At 46.0% G+C, this 17594-nt stretch overlaps 1 protein-coding gene across 8 annotated transcripts in view; it reads left to right on the forward strand.

The window, feature by feature from the left end:
* The window catches only part of magi1b (membrane associated guanylate kinase, WW and PDZ domain containing 1b), a 532630-nt gene that overhangs the window by 411013 nt on the left and 104023 nt on the right, over window positions 1-17594 (forward strand). For all 8 annotated transcript variants that reach the window (XM_086001489.1, XM_086001492.1, XM_086001484.1 and 5 more), the window contains exon 3: window positions 11242-11361. In XM_086001489.1, the coding sequence (XP_085857615.1) occupies window positions 11242-11361 (120 nt within the window). The remainder of the gene's footprint in view (window positions 1-11241; window positions 11362-17594) is intronic.

Consider the following 17594-nt stretch of genomic DNA (forward strand, 5'->3'; position numbering starts at 1 on the left):
TATTTTCGCTACGCTGCCCGGTTCTTGAGCACCGACCGCGCCCTGTGCGCTCCACCCTCTCTCTTTTCCTCCCGACGACGCTGCACGGCCCCTTTGCAGAGCCGCTCGATCGAGCTTGAGCCCGCCACAGTCCGGAAGGGTCAGCGCACTACCTGCTATCAGCACGATTTGCTGGAACACCTTGACTGGGGAGCCAAGCCCAGCTCTCCACAGCCTCTCCTGCAACTCTCCGAACTCCGATGGATCCTTGGGCAGTTGCCCGCGGTCGACGCCCGTTGTTCTGACTTCGACCTCCAGGAAGTTTCTTCTCAGGGAAAGATCCCCGTGAGGTGATGCAGGTGAGTTTGAACCTGTTCATCGCCAATGTAGTGTCCGAGTATAAATAATACACGGACTGCAGGAGAACAATAATAACGGGTATTTACTGAACAGAGGGTAACTTAAGACTGAAGTACAGAAGCCTGCTATGGCTTTATATACAGAGGTCGTCACTGCCGGTACTGCAGTATAGAATCAGTTCTTCTCTTAAAGGTACATGTCAAGAGTGGTGAGAAGGTGGATCACACTACAACAGGGAGTGGTTGAGGCGAATAGTACAGATGCATTTAAGGGGAAGCTAGATAAACATATGAGGGAGAAGGGAATAGAGGGTTATGCTAATAGAGTTAGATGAGGAAAGATGGGAGGAGGCTTGAGTGAACATAAATGCTGGCATGGACTGGTTGGGCCGAATGGCCTGTTTCTGTGTTGTATATTCTATGTAATATTCGTAAAGATACAATATTGTAACTTAATGACTGAAGTAAGTGGATGTGGTTCCACAATATAACTCAGTTTCCATACTGCTGAATCTGCTCCATTCACATTCTGTGACAGATTCATTCAGCTCGATCTTTCCATAATGACTGGAGAAAGTCAGCAATTGCAGAAGCATTGACGTACTCTCAGTTAAGTGATCCGACCCAGTCAGCGCAAGTTCTGCCAGTAATACCTAGCCATCAGAAACACCCTTAGAAAGCCTTCACAAGGATACTTTGGTGCATCCTATGATGGTGGCTGCATTCATTTACTTTGTGGGCTTGCTTCCAAGGGACTCTTGCCATTGACATCAATCCGACAAAGTAGGAGAAACTATCTTTGAGATAGAAGCTGTCCAGGGAACAAGAAGACTATTCAATGTTACTTTAGGGATGGAAGCCATTTATATTTTACAAATGTCATGAGACTGTGTGATCTGTACTGTCTCTGTGCTTATATAGGCTGGCTTAGTCATTGTTTATGAATGTGTATGACTTTGTAAGAAATGTTTTAAATTAATCTCTCTCATTGTTCAGCACATCGCTAAAAGCAATTGAATCTTATTTGATTCTACCAAGTAACCACAATCTTAGAAGGGAAGTGTTCTGTGGAAAATGGATTAGAAAGAAAATTAATTGCATGGTATTTATTTTTTGATTTCTTTGCAGATGTGCAAAAATGGGGGGTAAAAAGCATGTGTAAAATTTCTAAGATGGTCAAATGAGGCAGTGTTTTGGCATGCAAACTCCTAATCACAGTCAGTGTTGTATGGCATTGCATCATAAAATTGTAACACCCCTCTCCCCCTCACCCCGCACAATACGCACACAGACTGTTGAACATCATTACGATAGCAAAATACTGAGGATGTTGGAAATCCGAAATAACAACAGAAAATGCTGGAAAAACTCAGCAGGCCAGGCAACATCCGTGGAGAGAAAATAGAGTCGACGTTTCGGGTCAAAGGTTTTATGTTGAACATCATTCCCTGACTAAGAAAGGCAGCAAGACTTCAGCTGCCATTGAGGCAAAATTGGGAAGGGAGGCAAGGCGCATTCACAAAGGAAAATGGGAAAAAGCTGAAGGCAAATAAAGGCAGGCTGCTCTCAGGAACGTATTGATATCTGGCTTGAGAGCAGCAGAGACAAGGGATAGGCCCAGAAATTCGGGTCGGGGGCTTCCCGCGCCGGCCGTTGAGCTCTGGGCTCCCGTGGAATTCCGAGCCGGGGCCTGGTCCAGCTGCCGGCGCGCAGTGCTTGCGTATCCCAGGGGCACAGTTCGATGCGTGCCCTGGGATCACGTGGGCCATGGGCAGCCAATCGGAGCAGGGAATGCTCCATTCATAAGTCTGACAGGAAGTGCTGTCAAGACTTATAAATACTATGGCCCCAAAATAGCACTAAATCTTCAAATAATTTTTTTTTTAAATCACATTTTTTAAATAAACTATAAATTACATGAAGTAACTATTTTAAACAATAATTTAAATTTTTGAAAAAAATAATTTTATTTTCTAACGGGGCTAAAATTAAACTTAACTTGCTTTAAAGTATTTTATTTCTAAATTCTGCAGGCTTACCCTCCCGGGAAAACCTGTTATAAAAAAAAAACGAAGTTTGATGCACACGTGCAGCCTCCCCCGCGCACGCGTTCGACCTCTGAACCTCTTCGTTCAGAGGAACGGAAGTGCCGGTTTCCCGCGCATGCGCAGTGCAGGCAGGAAACCAGCACTTCCATCGGGCCTACGGGTGAGTACCCCGTGCGTACTCACCCGTGGAGACCCGAATTTCTGGGCCTATATGGTCCATTGTTCCAATGCTCACTCTCCCACTGGAGCAATCTAGTAAAATCTCATTTCCCTTCTCTTTCACTGTAGTCATATATATCTATTGTAGCACTTGTTATAATAACAAAAAAAATTGATAGATATCTTGCAAATTTTCACCTGATGCAGAGATTTGTATGACTGGCCTGAATGCATTTACGTTGTCGGTTAGTGTCATTGTTGAATTCGCAGATGGTTTATGAAAACCACGTGAAATGCCATCTGTCAGGCGTGTGTCCAGTTGTAAGCTTATCGTCCTTCTACATGAGGGTAGATGTGCCTTTCTTTTCTGCTCCATTGAATGTTGCAACTCAACAATTGGTCAGATGCGAGGCTGCCTTTCTCAAGAATGACCTGCACATTCCAGGGCATCAAGCTTGACTACAGTAGGCACGCGCAGAGAGGGCCCACGCTCAGCTTTGGCCTCCCTGCTGCTATGTTTAGCAAGGGTACTTGGGATTATTTCTTTGTTCTCTGTCTGGATTTTTCCCTCCCCAGACACAAAGCAGTCTTAACAGTTTAAAAACTGGATGTACCATGATGTGCCGGTTGCTTTGGGAGTTCATCTGCACATGCAGTACCCATCACAAATGTACATGACCTCCAGACAAATGTTTAATATAGTTTGTTTTTTGGACAGTACCTTCTGAAACATTTATGCCACTTCTCCCCTCCATTACTGCAGGATCTGTGCTTCAATTGTATCCATCAAATCTCAGTGCATTTAAAAAAAAAAGATTTTTAAAGCTAAATTCAAGATTAACTCAATCAGTAGAGGTAGAAATTATTATCATATGTTTTCTTTTTCTGTTATTCCTCAGAAGTGTGGCAGGCACTTAAACAGAAGCAATGCTGCTTAATTGCCTGTCCTGTCATTGTGGCTGCTTACCTATTCAGGGATGCTGTATCTTCATGATTGTGCATCTTTCCTTCCTTTCCACTGCTCAACAGCCTAATCCTATTTCCATGGAAACAGATAATTAGTGTCAGACCTGATAGTCCAACTATGGTGCTTTACACTGTACCTGACCTCCAAACAACCTGAGATGGACAAAAGTCAGATTTGTGGGTGCAAAACCCTAAAAACAAGATTACTGCTTCTGAAAGATCTAAAGTACGAAAGGTATCCTCAAATTGAAAAGAAAGAAGACAGACAGACTTGCAGTTATATAGCGCCTTTCACGACCACCTTTACAGCCAATTAAATACTTTTGAAGTGTAGACACTGTTGTAATGTAGGAACCGCGGCAGCCAATTCGCGCACAGCAAGCTTTCACAAACAGCTATGTGATAATGACCAGATAATCTGTTTTTGTGATGTTGATTGAGGAATAAATGTTGACCAGGACACCGGGGATAACTCCCCTGCTCTTCTTTAAATAGTGCCATGGGATCTTTTACGTCCACCTGAGAGAGCAGATGGGGCCTCGGTTTAACGTCTCATCCGAAAGATGGCACCTCTGACTGTGCAGCTCACCTTCAGTACTGCACTGGAGTGTCAGCCTAGATTTTATGCTCAAGCTCTGGAGTGGGATTGAACCCACAACCTTCTGACTCGGGCGAGAGTGCTACCAACTGAGCAACAGCTGACACTGAAACAGGATAATAGGGTAATTTAACAAAAAAATTGCATTCCCGTCCAGTATTGGAATTTTGAGACCTTGGGGTGAAATTCGGCCCCTTTGCACCTGCCGTTAGCGCCTCCAGGGGGCGCTAATGGGGCGCAATGGGGTTATTGCCAAGGGGGCGAAAAATGCGCCACCCGCGAAATTTGGTGGGGCGTTGCTGAGGCACTACCCGAATGCGCAGCGCCCCCGCCGGTAGAGCCCCAGGCCGCCGCGCCTCCGCCAATGACATCATCGCCATGTGCGCCGGCCCCTTAGCGCCCCGCGGCAGAAATTCGGCTGTGCTCCACAAGGCTGCTGTGGGCGGTGTCAGCGCCAGCTTCGCGAGTCGTGAGCCGGGCCGACCTCCACTCGCAGGGCGGTAGTTAAAGGGGAGGTGCGGCGTGACCCATGCCGCCATTTTCTTTTTTTGGCCGAACTCCAGGTCGGCCCTCCGTGGTGCGCCGCGGCGTGGTCCTAGCCACCATCGCACAGCCCGGCACTGCTGCCGAGGCACCACGCCGCCCAGGTGGCCTAGTTGGAGCCATCGGAGGCCCTGCAGAGTGCACAGCGGCCCTCCCCTTTAACTGAAGGGGAGGGGCATTGAAACATGGCAGCCCTCCGTGGAGCGCTGCCAATCGCACCCCGACATCGCCTCGGTTACCGCCCCACCAGGAAGTGGAGTGCCCGACAATGCGCTCCACTTTCTGGGCCGGGCGGTAAGGTGAATTTCACGGCCGGGCGGGACTTTCTCGCCAGGCGCAGGATGTCCCGCCTCGCCAGTGTTACCACCCCTAAACAGGGCGCTACCAAATTTTGTGCCTCTTTTCTCTAAATGGTGGCCAGAACTTTCAACAACCTAAGCACAGAATTGTAGCTTTGTGATTTACTGAGAAGTCCCTTTATTTTCCGTTGAATTGAATGAAGCCACAGTTTGATATTGCTGGGTTATAGTCACGGCAATTGATTTGGTGCAGCGAAAAATGCTGAAAATTGTAATTGAAAAAGGTAAATTGAAAGCTTTTACTTTCAATGCTGCTTTTATTCAGCTCCAACACAAGTGAGGTCCTGGGGGAATAAAATAGTTAATCTGCAGTCCAGCTGCTCAAAGCAAAATCGAAACATTGAAATTAGGTGGGTTTACCTTTCATTGCAAAACCTTCCAACTCCAGCTCCATATGAGCAAGAACTAACCACTGACATCAACGGCATAGGCAGGTGTAACAGGGCAGGCACACAGTCATTAGGAGTGGAGCTTCAGAAAAGTCAGCAAGAATGGTTACAGTGTCTTCGAGTCAGCTGTGGTGAAGTGAGAGACTGGCAATTTAAGTAACCTTGACACCTTTCTTTGGAAATCTAGCTATCAGTGATCAGTCCTGTCACAAGGTGGCATGCCATGACTTACTTACAGTTCATTTACTTTGCCAACAGCAGTCCTGCTATCACAACAGCAAGGTAGAGTAAACAAGATGGCTGCCCTGCCTTCAGATAGTTTGCACACCACCAAAAGAGACGGTTTCTGTAGCACTGATGGCGACATAAATATTGAGGACCTTGTCGACAGAGACAGGCGGGCCATATTGTCTGCTTAGTGACTCAGCCTGTCTCGACAGACGAGCAAAGTGGTTTTGCATTCACTGCCATGGACCCTCCCTCATCCATTAAGGTGCAACTTTAAAAGAACTGCACAGGCAGAATTGTTTTTCTGTTGTTCTGGTTGCTGTCCAATCTAAATCACGTGGGCTCTACAGCAAACCAGGGCTGCACTGTTGCAGAATAATTTCTTGCAGTTGTGCTGTGAGATATAATGCTCAATTAAATTCAAGAACTGTGTTGCGAACGATAACTTTGAACAACGGAAGTGAACCCTGGTACAGCTGTGAATTTCAGTGCTGTTGCCCTTCTCTCCAAATAAATCTCCCTGTAAATTATACAGTGCAGCCATTTGATAATCCGGTAGAGCTGACTTTCAGTTCCAGTCTTTCCCCCCCCCATGGAAACTATTTTACCTTCCAAGAATATTCTGTTCTAATTTACTATTACAAGGACAGACATTAGTTTACAGACATCTGTAGAACTTTTTGTGGAGTAAATTGTCTGCACAAGAGTTTCTAAACACAGAACCTTGACTTTTAGAAATAAAATTGTGGTTTTTTTTGTACAGTTTCACAATATAAAAATATATGTATAAAACATTTAAAAAATGCTAATAGATTGATTTTTTTTTAAAAACTCAACATCAGACTTAATTTTATATTCTCTGTTTTATATTGACCTCGCCTTCATATCGTGCGGTCAACTAGGGCCAAGCATTCTATATGTTGTAACGAAGTCTACATTCAATAGAAATCCAGCACAATGCCTGACATGCAGAAGCCTTCTATTGGAGATCGCATTATAATTGATTGAAGAGCCTTCTTGTGCAGGCCTTCCATAGAAAAAAAGCAGTCTGATGATGCTGCCCTGAGATTGGAAATCTGTTTCTTAAGAGCAATTTTTGTAGATATCAATGTGCAGTAGTTGATCATTTATTGCTGTTTCAGAGTGCTATCATCTAGTGCTTGAATGTTTCAAGACTGAATTATTGTAAGACCCAATGAGGTGCTACAAAAGTATGTTTTGGGAGTTGTGTTGAGATAATGGGGCTAAGAATTGGGGTGCTAACTTCGCCAGGGTGCTACTTTTAGCGCCCCCGCGGCGGAATTTGAGTGATTGCGTCCCAAGAGGGAAGCATGGCACTACTGGAAGCGCCCGCATCCCTCTTGGGGCGCTGCGAGTCAATATCACGGCGCTATGTGCCACGGTACTGCAGGCCTTCCTCCCCTTCTTAAAGGGGAGGGGCCTTGCGCAGTGCGACCCGGGGACCAGCTAGGCCTCCGGGGATCGGGAGTGCCGGCAAAAGAGCCTGGCACTCAAGAGAAGTGTCGGGCTCTTGGAGCGCAGACGGCACTCCGTTTGGCGGGGGGGGTGGTGGTTGGGGGGCGTTCAGGAGGCCGGGGACAGGAGCGCAGGCAGGTGCTGGCGGGTGGCCAACAACAAAAATGGCTGGCCCGCACCTCGCCTTTAAATTGCACCTCCCCGGCTGTAGGAAGGTCCCCTGACCCCGTCGGACATAGTGTTTGGTGGTAAGTCAGGGGGCGCTCCCGAAGATTGCGGCCGGGGCGCTGCGCACGGCAATGACGTCATCGCAGCACCGCGGGGCGCTACTGGTTAGCACCGCCACTAACCACCTGCTGAATTTCGCGGGAGGCGTGGGCAGCGCCGTGCCCAGGCGCTAGTTGCTTTGCGCCCCGTAGCACCCTAACGGGAGGCGCAAAACAACCCGATTTTTCCCCCCACAGTCTATATGGGTGGAGCAAGGAACAGAAATGGAAATAATATTCTCAGCATGTTACAGGCCACCAAGCAGCGGATTTAAGATAGGGGGGAGATTTGTAAGGCAGTTCAGAGAGACATCTAAGAACAACAGGGTAATAATATTGGATGATTTTAACTGTCCCAAAATGAACTGGGATAAAGATATTCAATGTAGTCAAAAATGGAGAACTCATTTTAGCACCAGGATTGATTCCTGGATCAGTAAATTTCTAGTCTATCCAGGAAAGAAGCATTGCTTGATTTAGTTCTGGGAACTGAAGTGGGACAAATAACTGATGAGAATAGGAAATCAATTAGGAAATAGTGACTACAACTCAGTTGTAACACACTGCTACGAAACACAATAATAAGAATAAAACTGGACAGACCACCCACATCGATCTCTCCACCAGCTATGGACACAGCAACGGCACATCCAGCCCAGTTGACCCTGCAAAGTCCTCCTCACCAACATCTGGGGACTTGTGCCAAAATTTGGAGAGCTGTCCCACAGACAAGTCAAGCAACAGCCTGACATCGTCATGCTCACATAATCATACCTTTCAGCCAATGCCCCAAACTCCTCCATCACCATCCCTGGGTATGTCCTGTCCCACCGGCAGGACAGACCCACCAGGGGTGACGGCACAGTGGTATACAGTCGGGGTGGAGTGGCCCTGGGAGTCCTCAACGTTGACTCTGGACCCCATGGTAAGTTATGGCTTCAGGTCAAGCATGGGCAAGGAAACCTGCTGCTGATTACCACCTACCGCCCTCCCTCAGCTGATGAATCAGTACTTCTCCATGTTGAACACCACTTGGAAGAAGCACTGAGAGTAGCAAGGGCACAGAATGTACTATGGGTAGGGGACTTCAATGCCCATCACAAGAGTGGCTTGGTAGCATCCCTACTGACCGAGCTGGCCGAGTTCTGAAGGACATAGCTACCAGTCTGGGCCTATGACAGGTGGTGAGAGAACCAACATGAGCTAAAACCTACTTGACCTCGTCCTCACCAATCTACCTGTTGCAGATGCATCTGTCCATGAGAGTATTGGTAGCAGTGACCACCGCACAGTCATTGTGGAGACAAAGTCTTGTCTTCACACTGAGGACACCCTCCATTGTGTTGTGTGGCACTACCCCCATGCTAAATGGGATAGATTCAGAACAGATCTAGCAGCTCAAAACTGGGCATCCATTTGATGCTGTGGGCCATCAGCAGCAGCAGAATTGTATTCCACCACAATCTGTAACCTCATGGCCCGGCATATCCCTCACTCTACCATTACCATCAAGCCAGGGGACCAACCCTGGTTCAATAAGGATTGTAGAAGAGTATGCCAGGAGCAGCACCACGCGTACCTAAGAATGAGGTGCCAACCTGGGCAAGCTGCAACACAGGACAACATGCATGCTAAAAAGTGGAGCAGCAAGCTATAGACAGGGCTAAGCGATCCCACAATCAATGGATCAGATCAAAGCTCTGCAGTCCTGCCACATCCAGTCATGAATGGTGGTGGACCATTAAACAACTAACTGGAGGAGGCGGCTCTATGAATATCCCCATCCTCAATGATGGTGGAGCCCAGCACGTGAGTGCAAAAGGCAAAGCTGAAGCATTTGCAACAATCTTTAGCCAGAAGTGCCTCCTCCTGAGGTCCCCACTATCACAGAAGCCAGTCTTCAGCCAATTCGATTAACTCCACGTGATATCAAGAAACGGCTGAGCACACTAGATACAGTAAAGGCTATGGGCCCCGACAACATCCTGGCTATCGTGCTGAAGACCTGTGCTCCAGAACTAGGCGCATATCTAGCCAAGCTGTTCCAGTACAGCTACAACACTGGCATCTATCCGACAATGTGGAAAACTGCCCAGCTGTATGTCCTGTCCACAAAAAGTAGGACAAATCCAATATGGCCAATTACCGCCCCATCAGTCTACTCTCAATCGTCAGCAAAGTGATGGAAGGTGTCATCGACAGTGCTATCAAGTGACACTTACTCACCAATAATCTGCTCACTGATGTCCAATTTGGGTTCCGCCAAGACCACTCGGCTCCCGACCTCATTACAGTCTTGGTCCAAACATGGACAAAGGAGCTGAATTCCAGAGGTGAGGTGAGAGTGACTGCCCTAGACATAAAGCAGCATTTGACTGAGTGTGGCATCAAGGAGCCCTCGTAAAACTGAGGTCAGTGGGAATCGGGGGAAAAATCTCCACTGGCTGGAGTCATACCCAGCACAAAGGAAGATGGTTGTGGTGGTTGAAGGTCAATCATCACAGCCCCAGGACATTGCTGCAGGAGTTCCTTACGGCAGTCTCCTAGGCTCAACCATCTTCAGCTGCTTCATCAATGACCTTCCCTCCAACATAAGGTCAGAAATGGGGATGTTTGCTGATGACTGCACAGTGCCATTCACAACTCCTCAGATGATGAAGCAGTCCATGCCCGCATGCAGCAAGACCTGGACAACGTTCAGGCTTGCGCTGATAAGTGGCAGGTAACATTCGCGCCACACAAGTGCCAGGCAATGACTATCTCCAACAAGTGAGAGTCTAACCACTGCTCCTTTACATTCAACGGCATTACCATCGCCGAATCCCCCACCATCAACATCCTGGGGGTCACTATTGACCAGAAACGTAACTGGACCAGCCACATAAATACTGTGGCAACAAGAGCAGGTCAGAGGCTAGGTATTCTGCAGCGAGTGTCTCACCTTTTGACTCCCCAAAGCCTTTCCACCATCTACAATGCACAAGTAAGGAGTGTGATGGACTACTCTCCAATTGCCTGGATGAGTGCAGCTCCAACAGCACTCAAGAAGCTCGACACTATCCCGGACAAAGCAGCCCGCTTGACTGGCACCCCATCCACCACCTTAAACATTCACTCCCTCCACCACAAGCGTACCGTGACTGCAGTGTGTACCATCTACAAGATGCACTGCATCAACTCACCAAGGCTTCTTCGGCAGCACCTCCCAAACCCGCGACCTCTTCCACCTAGAAGGATAAGGGCAGGAGGCGCATGGGAACACCGCCACCTCCAAGTTCCCCTCCAAGTCACACACCATCCTGACTGCCGATCCTTCATCGTCGCTGGGTCAAAATCCTGGAACTCCCTCCCTAACAGCACTGTGGGAGTAACTTCACCACACGGACTGCAGTGGTTCAAGAAGGTGGCTCACCACCACCTTCTCAAGGGCAATTAGGGATGGGCAATAAATGCTGGCCTTGCCAGTGACGCCCACATCCCATAAACAAATTTAAAAAATTAAAAAATCTTGGTTACATTTAATGTGGAAGCAGCAAAGCATAAAAAAAGTCAAAGATAAGGGTGCTGGACTAAAAAGATAGAAATTGTGGTAAGATAAGAAGGGATCTGGCCCAATTTAACTGGGCATAAAAGGTAGCAAACAGGAGGAAGGATGAGCAGTGGGGAATCTTCAAATATGAGATGGATAGAGTAGTTTCCACAGTCCACTTGAGGTGTCACTTTTTCAAACAAGTTGAGGAGGCTATTCTGTGTGGTCCTGGGTCAGGTGGGCAAAGAAGAAGCATATGTAAATCCAGAAAAAGGGCAAAATGTGTCCAAAAATTCTCCGACAGAAAAACATTTAAAATTCCTTGTATTTTTTCCCCTCAAGGCACAACTCGGCCACCTCGAGACGGGGAAGTTCCTGGTGTTGACTACAACTTTCTCACAGGAAAGGAGTTCTTTGACCTTGAGGAGAGTGGGACTCTTCTAGAAGTTGGAACATATGAAGGTAAACCTTTTATACTTAAATAATTATCTTCTACACACCAGGGCTAACCGTAAAGGCCAGAATGAGCTTTATTTTCCATGGGACCATTTCCCACGTAGCCTTTGTCTATTAATGTCACTGGTGACTTCAATCTCTTGTTTTCAACTTCTCTCAAAGCTTACTCTGGCATTATTATCTCACTTGTATGGCTTTTATGTTTTGTTTGAACATTGTTTGGAATATTATGAGCAAATACTCCTATTTATATTGATTTTCTAAAGTCATTTCTGGCAATTTTAAATCAGTAGTTTTGACAGGGCTAATATTTCACCAAATGAATATCATTTTCAATAATACTACAGCGGTGTCAAAAGCAGGTATTTGTGCTTTGATGTTACATCGGATTACATAGGATATATGGCACAGAAACAGGCCATTCGGCACAACCAGTCCATGCTGGCGTTTATGCTCACTCGAACCTCCTCCCATCTTTCCTCATCTAAATCGATCAGCATAACCCTCTATTCCCTTCTCCCTCATGTGCTTGTCTAGCCTCCCCTTAAATGCATCTACAGTATTCGCTTCAACCACTTCCTGTGGTAGCGAGTTCCACATTCTCACCACTCTTTGGGTAAAGAAGTTTCTTCTGAGTTCCCTATTTGATTTCTTGGTGATTATCTTATATTGATGGTCTTTAGTTATGCTCTTCCCTACAAGTGGAAACACTCTCTGTATCCACTCCATCAAAACCTTTTGTAATTTTAAAGACCTCAATTAGGTCACTACTCGGCTTTCTTTTTTCAAGAGAAAGAGACCCAGCCTGTTCATCCTTTCCTGATATGTATGCCCTCGCATTTCTGGTATCATCCTTGTAAATCCTATCTGCACCCTCTCCAGTGCCTCTATATCCTTTTTATAATATGGTGACCAGAACGGTACGCAGTACTCTAAATGTGGCCTAACCAAGGTTCGATACAGGTTTAGCATAACTTCCCTATTTTTCACTTCTATCCCTCTAGAAATAAACCCTAGTGCTTGGTTTGCTTTTTTATGGCCATGCTAACCTGTGTTGCAACTTTTAGTGATGTATGTATTTGTACTCTGAGATTCCGTTGTTTCTCTACCGCACCCGCCAAGTAATAAGTGACCTCCCTATTTCTCCTACCAAAATGTAATACCTCACATTTATCTGTGTTGAACTTCATTTGCCAATTATATGCCCATTCGGCAAGTTTATTAATGTCCTCCTGTAATTTGTTGCAGTCCTCCTCAGTATTGACTACCGCCACCCGCCCCCCCCCCCCCAATTTGGTGTCATCCGCAAATTTAGAAATTGTGCTTTTTATTCCAAAGTCTAAATCATTACTGTTAATTGTGAACAACAGTGGTCCCAGCACTGATCCTTGTGGAATACCACTATCCACCTTCTGCCACTGTGAATAGCTACCTTTTACCCCTACTCTCTGCTTTCTTTCTTGAAGCCAGCTAGCTATCCATTCTATATTACCAAATATGGTGACAGGTTAGCTATTTAGCAGAACACAGCTACATCACATATGGAAATATGCAAGGAATTAATTTCCAATTGAGCGGTTCATATAATTTAAAATATGAATTTATATGTAGAGTGAAGTCTTAATTTGAATGCCGTATTGTATACTTGTACTGTGGAAAGCACAGTGATTCTGGCCATGTTCCAGCACAATAAATAACATGCAGCAGCCCTTTACTAATTAGATGTTTACTTCATCCTGAAAATGTTCATGGGCTGGTCCATTCCACTCTCACTGTACGTCACTAGGGATGCAATTAATATTGTTCAGAAGTTTACATGGGCATTAAATAAAGGATTACCTCTATGGTCAGTTTTCCCTCTTCTCCATTGTACCCAACTGATTGGGAAACTTAGCTCCCGACTAAAAGCTGAGCACAAATGCTCATCAGGTTTTGTTTTGATTCAGGTTTTTCAGGTTCAGACTGGGTTTCTAACAAAATGTGAATAACTGAATTACTAACAAAACTGAAACCTCTCTCACCCCCGCGCGCCGCCCCCCCCGACTTCACCAAGAGTTGGCTGTACTGGAGTTCAAGCAATGGGACACGGTAATTGATGGTGGTAGCAGTCCGCAAACATACATTTTAATACAGTTCTATAATCTGTTGGTTAAAATAGTCATAGAGTTATACAGCACAGAAAGAGGCCCTTCGGCCCATCGTGTCCACGCCAGCCATCAAGCCCTGTCTATTCTAATCCCATTTTCCAGCACTTGGTCCGTAGCCTTGTATGCTATGGCGTTTCAAGTGCTCATCTAAATGCTTCCTGAATGTTGTGAGGGTTCCTGCCTCTACCACCCTTTCGGGCAGTGAGTTCCAGATTCCAAACACCCTCTGGGTGAAAATGTTTTCCTCAAATCCCCTCTAAACCCTTACCTTGAAACTATGCCCCCTAGTTATTGACCCCTCTACTAAGGGGAAAAGTTCCTTTCTATCTACCCTATCTATGCCCCTCATAATTTTGTACACCTCAATCAGGTCCTCCCTCAGCTTTCTCTGCTCTAAGGAAAACAACCCCAGCCTGTCCAGTCTCTCTTCATAGCTGAAGCGCACCAGCCAGATAAAATCCTGGTGAATCTCCTCTGCACCCTCTCTAATGCAATCACATCCTTCCTATAGTGTGGCGACCAGAACTGCACAGAGTATTCCAGCTGTGGCCTAACTAGCGTTTTGTACAGCTCCATCATAACCTCCCTGCTCTTGCCTTCATTGGCCGAGGCATAGAATATAAGTATCCCATATGCCTTTTTAACCACCTTTATCTACTTGTCCTGCTGCCTTCAGGGATCTATGTACATGCACACCAAGGTCCCTCTGATCCTCTGTCCTTTAAGGGTCCTACCATTCATTGTGTATTCCCTTGCCTTGTTAGTCCTCCCAAAATGCATCACCTCACACTTTTCAGGGTTAAATTCCATTTGCCACTGTTCTGCCCATCTGACCAACCCATCTATATCGTCCTGTAGCCTGAGGCTTCCCTCCTTAAAAAAGAAAAGTATTTAAAAGGAAAGCAGCATTCATGCTACCTCGCCAGGTTGTCATTGAAACTTCTTGTGGCCGAGTTCATTCCTTCCCACCTGTGTTTTGTTTCCATTTCTCAGGTAAAGTGTGGACAGGTAACAATGCAACAAGCTCACTGTTGCATATATCCTTCGAATGATCTCATGAGAGGCAAAACTGGGTGGGTCAGAGACCGACTTCATTTTAATTGGGGAGGTAGAACTTTTTAACAAAAGTCCCGTATTTTATTCACTTTCAAATAAATCACACTTGCTTTCCCCCATTTCTTTGCTCCCTTTTTCTTTCCTGAAGATGCAGTTCCATGGATATTGGTTTGACAAAGTAACTTTTTGTTGGGAAAGAAGTGCAAGTATTCCCTATTGATGATAACTTGACACCTGCTGTCATGTATTGGTCTCTCTTCATTCTTTTTCACGCTCCTCATTTTACTTTTCACGAGGCATGATTTGTGCTAAACACTAAAAGTGCACATTTCACATGCAATTATTCAGCAAGAAGAAAATAGGACAAACAACGTAACAGAAGCTAGGACAGTTGTGACCTTTTTAATGTGCTATTTGCAGCCCTGAATTTCATGTTAGTCAATTCTGCTGCACAGGGATGCTTCCAGTGGCCTTGGACTAATGTTGGATTTTGCTCTTTCTGGAATCTGCTGCTGCCTATTTCCCACTGCAGCAGCAGCAGCAGACCAGGTCTGCAGTGAAATCAATTCACTGGGAGCCTCTGTTGGAAAGTGCTGGCCTGCCACATTTCTGTCTTTCCACAGCAGTCCTTCACAGTTTGTTCTAAATGTGTATTCTTAATTAAGTGCCAGATCCAAGGCGAACAGCACCAAGAGCTGCGTGTAGCAGCAAAATGTGTGATCTTCACTGGTACCTCAGGAGAGGAACAAAAAATTAATTCGAAACAACTCATGGACAATACACTGGGGGTAATTTTCACCTTACTTGGCAGAACAGGTTGCCCACACGGTATAGAAACCACCCAATTTTCATTTCCATTGCTCCACTCTACGATTTGTATACGGTATACCAGTTACAATTCTCAGTAATTTGACAATGCATATTCAAATTAGTATTTGATTCAGAGTATGACAGATCTATATAGAAACCACTTAAAATTAAGGGTACATGACACAGCATCTGGAGTTGGTCATTGAACAAATTTGTTGCTAATGTGCAATAACAATTATAATTGGCATCCAGTTTTGGAGCTGTTAAACTCATTCTCTTGGTGTGTAATATATTTCGTTGAATTCCTGTTCCTTTCAAAATCATCTTGCACTCAATACAATCATTTACAGTTTTTTTTTCATTACATTTCTGGATACTTCCCTCAGATGATTCTGCTTGTAGAGTAAGTTACAGCACAGAAGGAGGCCATTCGGCCCATCGAGTCCGTGCCGGCTCTCTGTAGAGCAATCCAATCAGTCCCATTTCCCCGCTCTATCCCCGTAGCCCTGCAAGTTTATTTCCCTCAAGTGCCTATCCAGTCTCCCCTTGAAAACATTGAGTGTTTCCACTTCCACCACTTCCATCGGCAGCGAGTTCCAGGTCCTCATCACTCGCTGTGTAAAAAAGTTTTTCCTCACATCCCCCCTGTATCTCTTGTCAAAAACCTTAAATCTGTGTCCCCTAGTTCTTGTACCATCAACTAGTGGGAACAGCATTTCCCTGTCTAGCCTATCCAAACCTGTCATAATCTTGTACACCTCTATCAAATCATCCCTCAACCTCCTTTGCTCTAATGAAAACAAATCCAGCTTCTCCAACCTGTCCTTGTAGCTAAGATCCCTCATCCCTGGAACCATTCTGGTAAATCTCTGCAACCTCTCACGGGCCTTCACATCCTTCCTAAAGTGTGATACTGTACACAATATGCCACACTAGGGGCTGAATTCTGCCGGTGCTCAGAGGTTCGGAGACGGGTCTGCTGTCAAAATGACATTGATTGACAGTGGGGTGGAACTCGCCTCCTTGTTAATTTCCCAAGTGCCGGCTCTGCCTGTGGGTTTGCAGACCTGGCACTAAGTGGCGGGTCAGGCAATTGAGATACTTAAGAAGCTGCTTAAAGGTATATAAGCAGCATTTTACCAGGTCCTAACAATTTTTCCATGTTTTTTACGAGGTTCCCGGTGCTCAGGGATCACGTCGGGTAAGTGTGTCGGGTTCTCAATGACTCTCCATTGCTGTGAATAGTTGACAGCTGCAAAAGTGGTATAAAAGCTACCATTTCACAGCTGTTCACTTTCCAATCGTGGAAGCTGAAGCCATCAGGATTTGGAATAGACTTTTCAGCTTTATGGAGGTTTGAAGTGTTTGGAGCAAACTCTGTATCCAGTGTCACCTCCTTGGAGCAACCTCTCTCACCATTGACAGATCGCTTCTGTCATCTCAACTTCAGCTGCCATCTATTCCATCAGCTTCGGTGCCCTTGAAAAATTTCATCTTGGTCCTCAGAATTCCACCACGATCAGCCCCAACAACAACATCACCAGGCACACCAGCAGCACCAACAACAGCACCAACTTTCTCTGCAATAACCTGATGCTGCACAGGACACTGCATCAGCACCAGGCCACATTGCTGCCTGGGAGGCCAGGGATGGTTTCACCATGGCCTGATTTACTTCACCTGACGCTGTACAGCCTGGCTGCCACATTATGCGCCAGGTTGGCACCACCCCACACCAACACCATAAAGCATCCCTACAATGCCCAAGCCATTCCTCTCACACTCATCACCATTGCTGGGGGTACCGTTTATGTCTCGCCATTCATTGCAACTCACAAAGCCAGCTCCAAAGGTGCACACAGATCTGTCCAAGAAGGCAAAGTGTTGAAAATAAAGATTTAAATGTTTGACACCACATTAACAGAAACTTTAAATGAACATTGGCGATAACACTGAACTGCCTACCCTTGTGTATTGTTAGTTGGTATGATTGGACAAGGATGAGGGTGAGTATGAGGGGTGGCTAGTGAGATGGGGAAGTGATAATGTAGATAGAGAGGGATGGGTGGAGGTGCAAGGTAAGTTGGCATGAGTAAGGATGTGCAGGAGTAGGGTAGGGAAGGCAGAGTGATGGGGATGTGATGAGTGGCACAGCAGGATGAGGCGGAGTGTGGCTATGCAGAAACATTTTGTGATCTACTGGGATCACTGAAAGGTTTGCGCCAA

The sequence above is a fragment of the Somniosus microcephalus genome, chromosome 11 (assembly GCF_052327205.1).
Source record: "Somniosus microcephalus isolate GS21.2 chromosome 11, FLI_Smic_1.0, whole genome shotgun sequence".
In the NCBI taxonomy this organism is placed as follows: domain Eukaryota; kingdom Metazoa; phylum Chordata; class Chondrichthyes; order Squaliformes; family Somniosidae; genus Somniosus; species Somniosus microcephalus.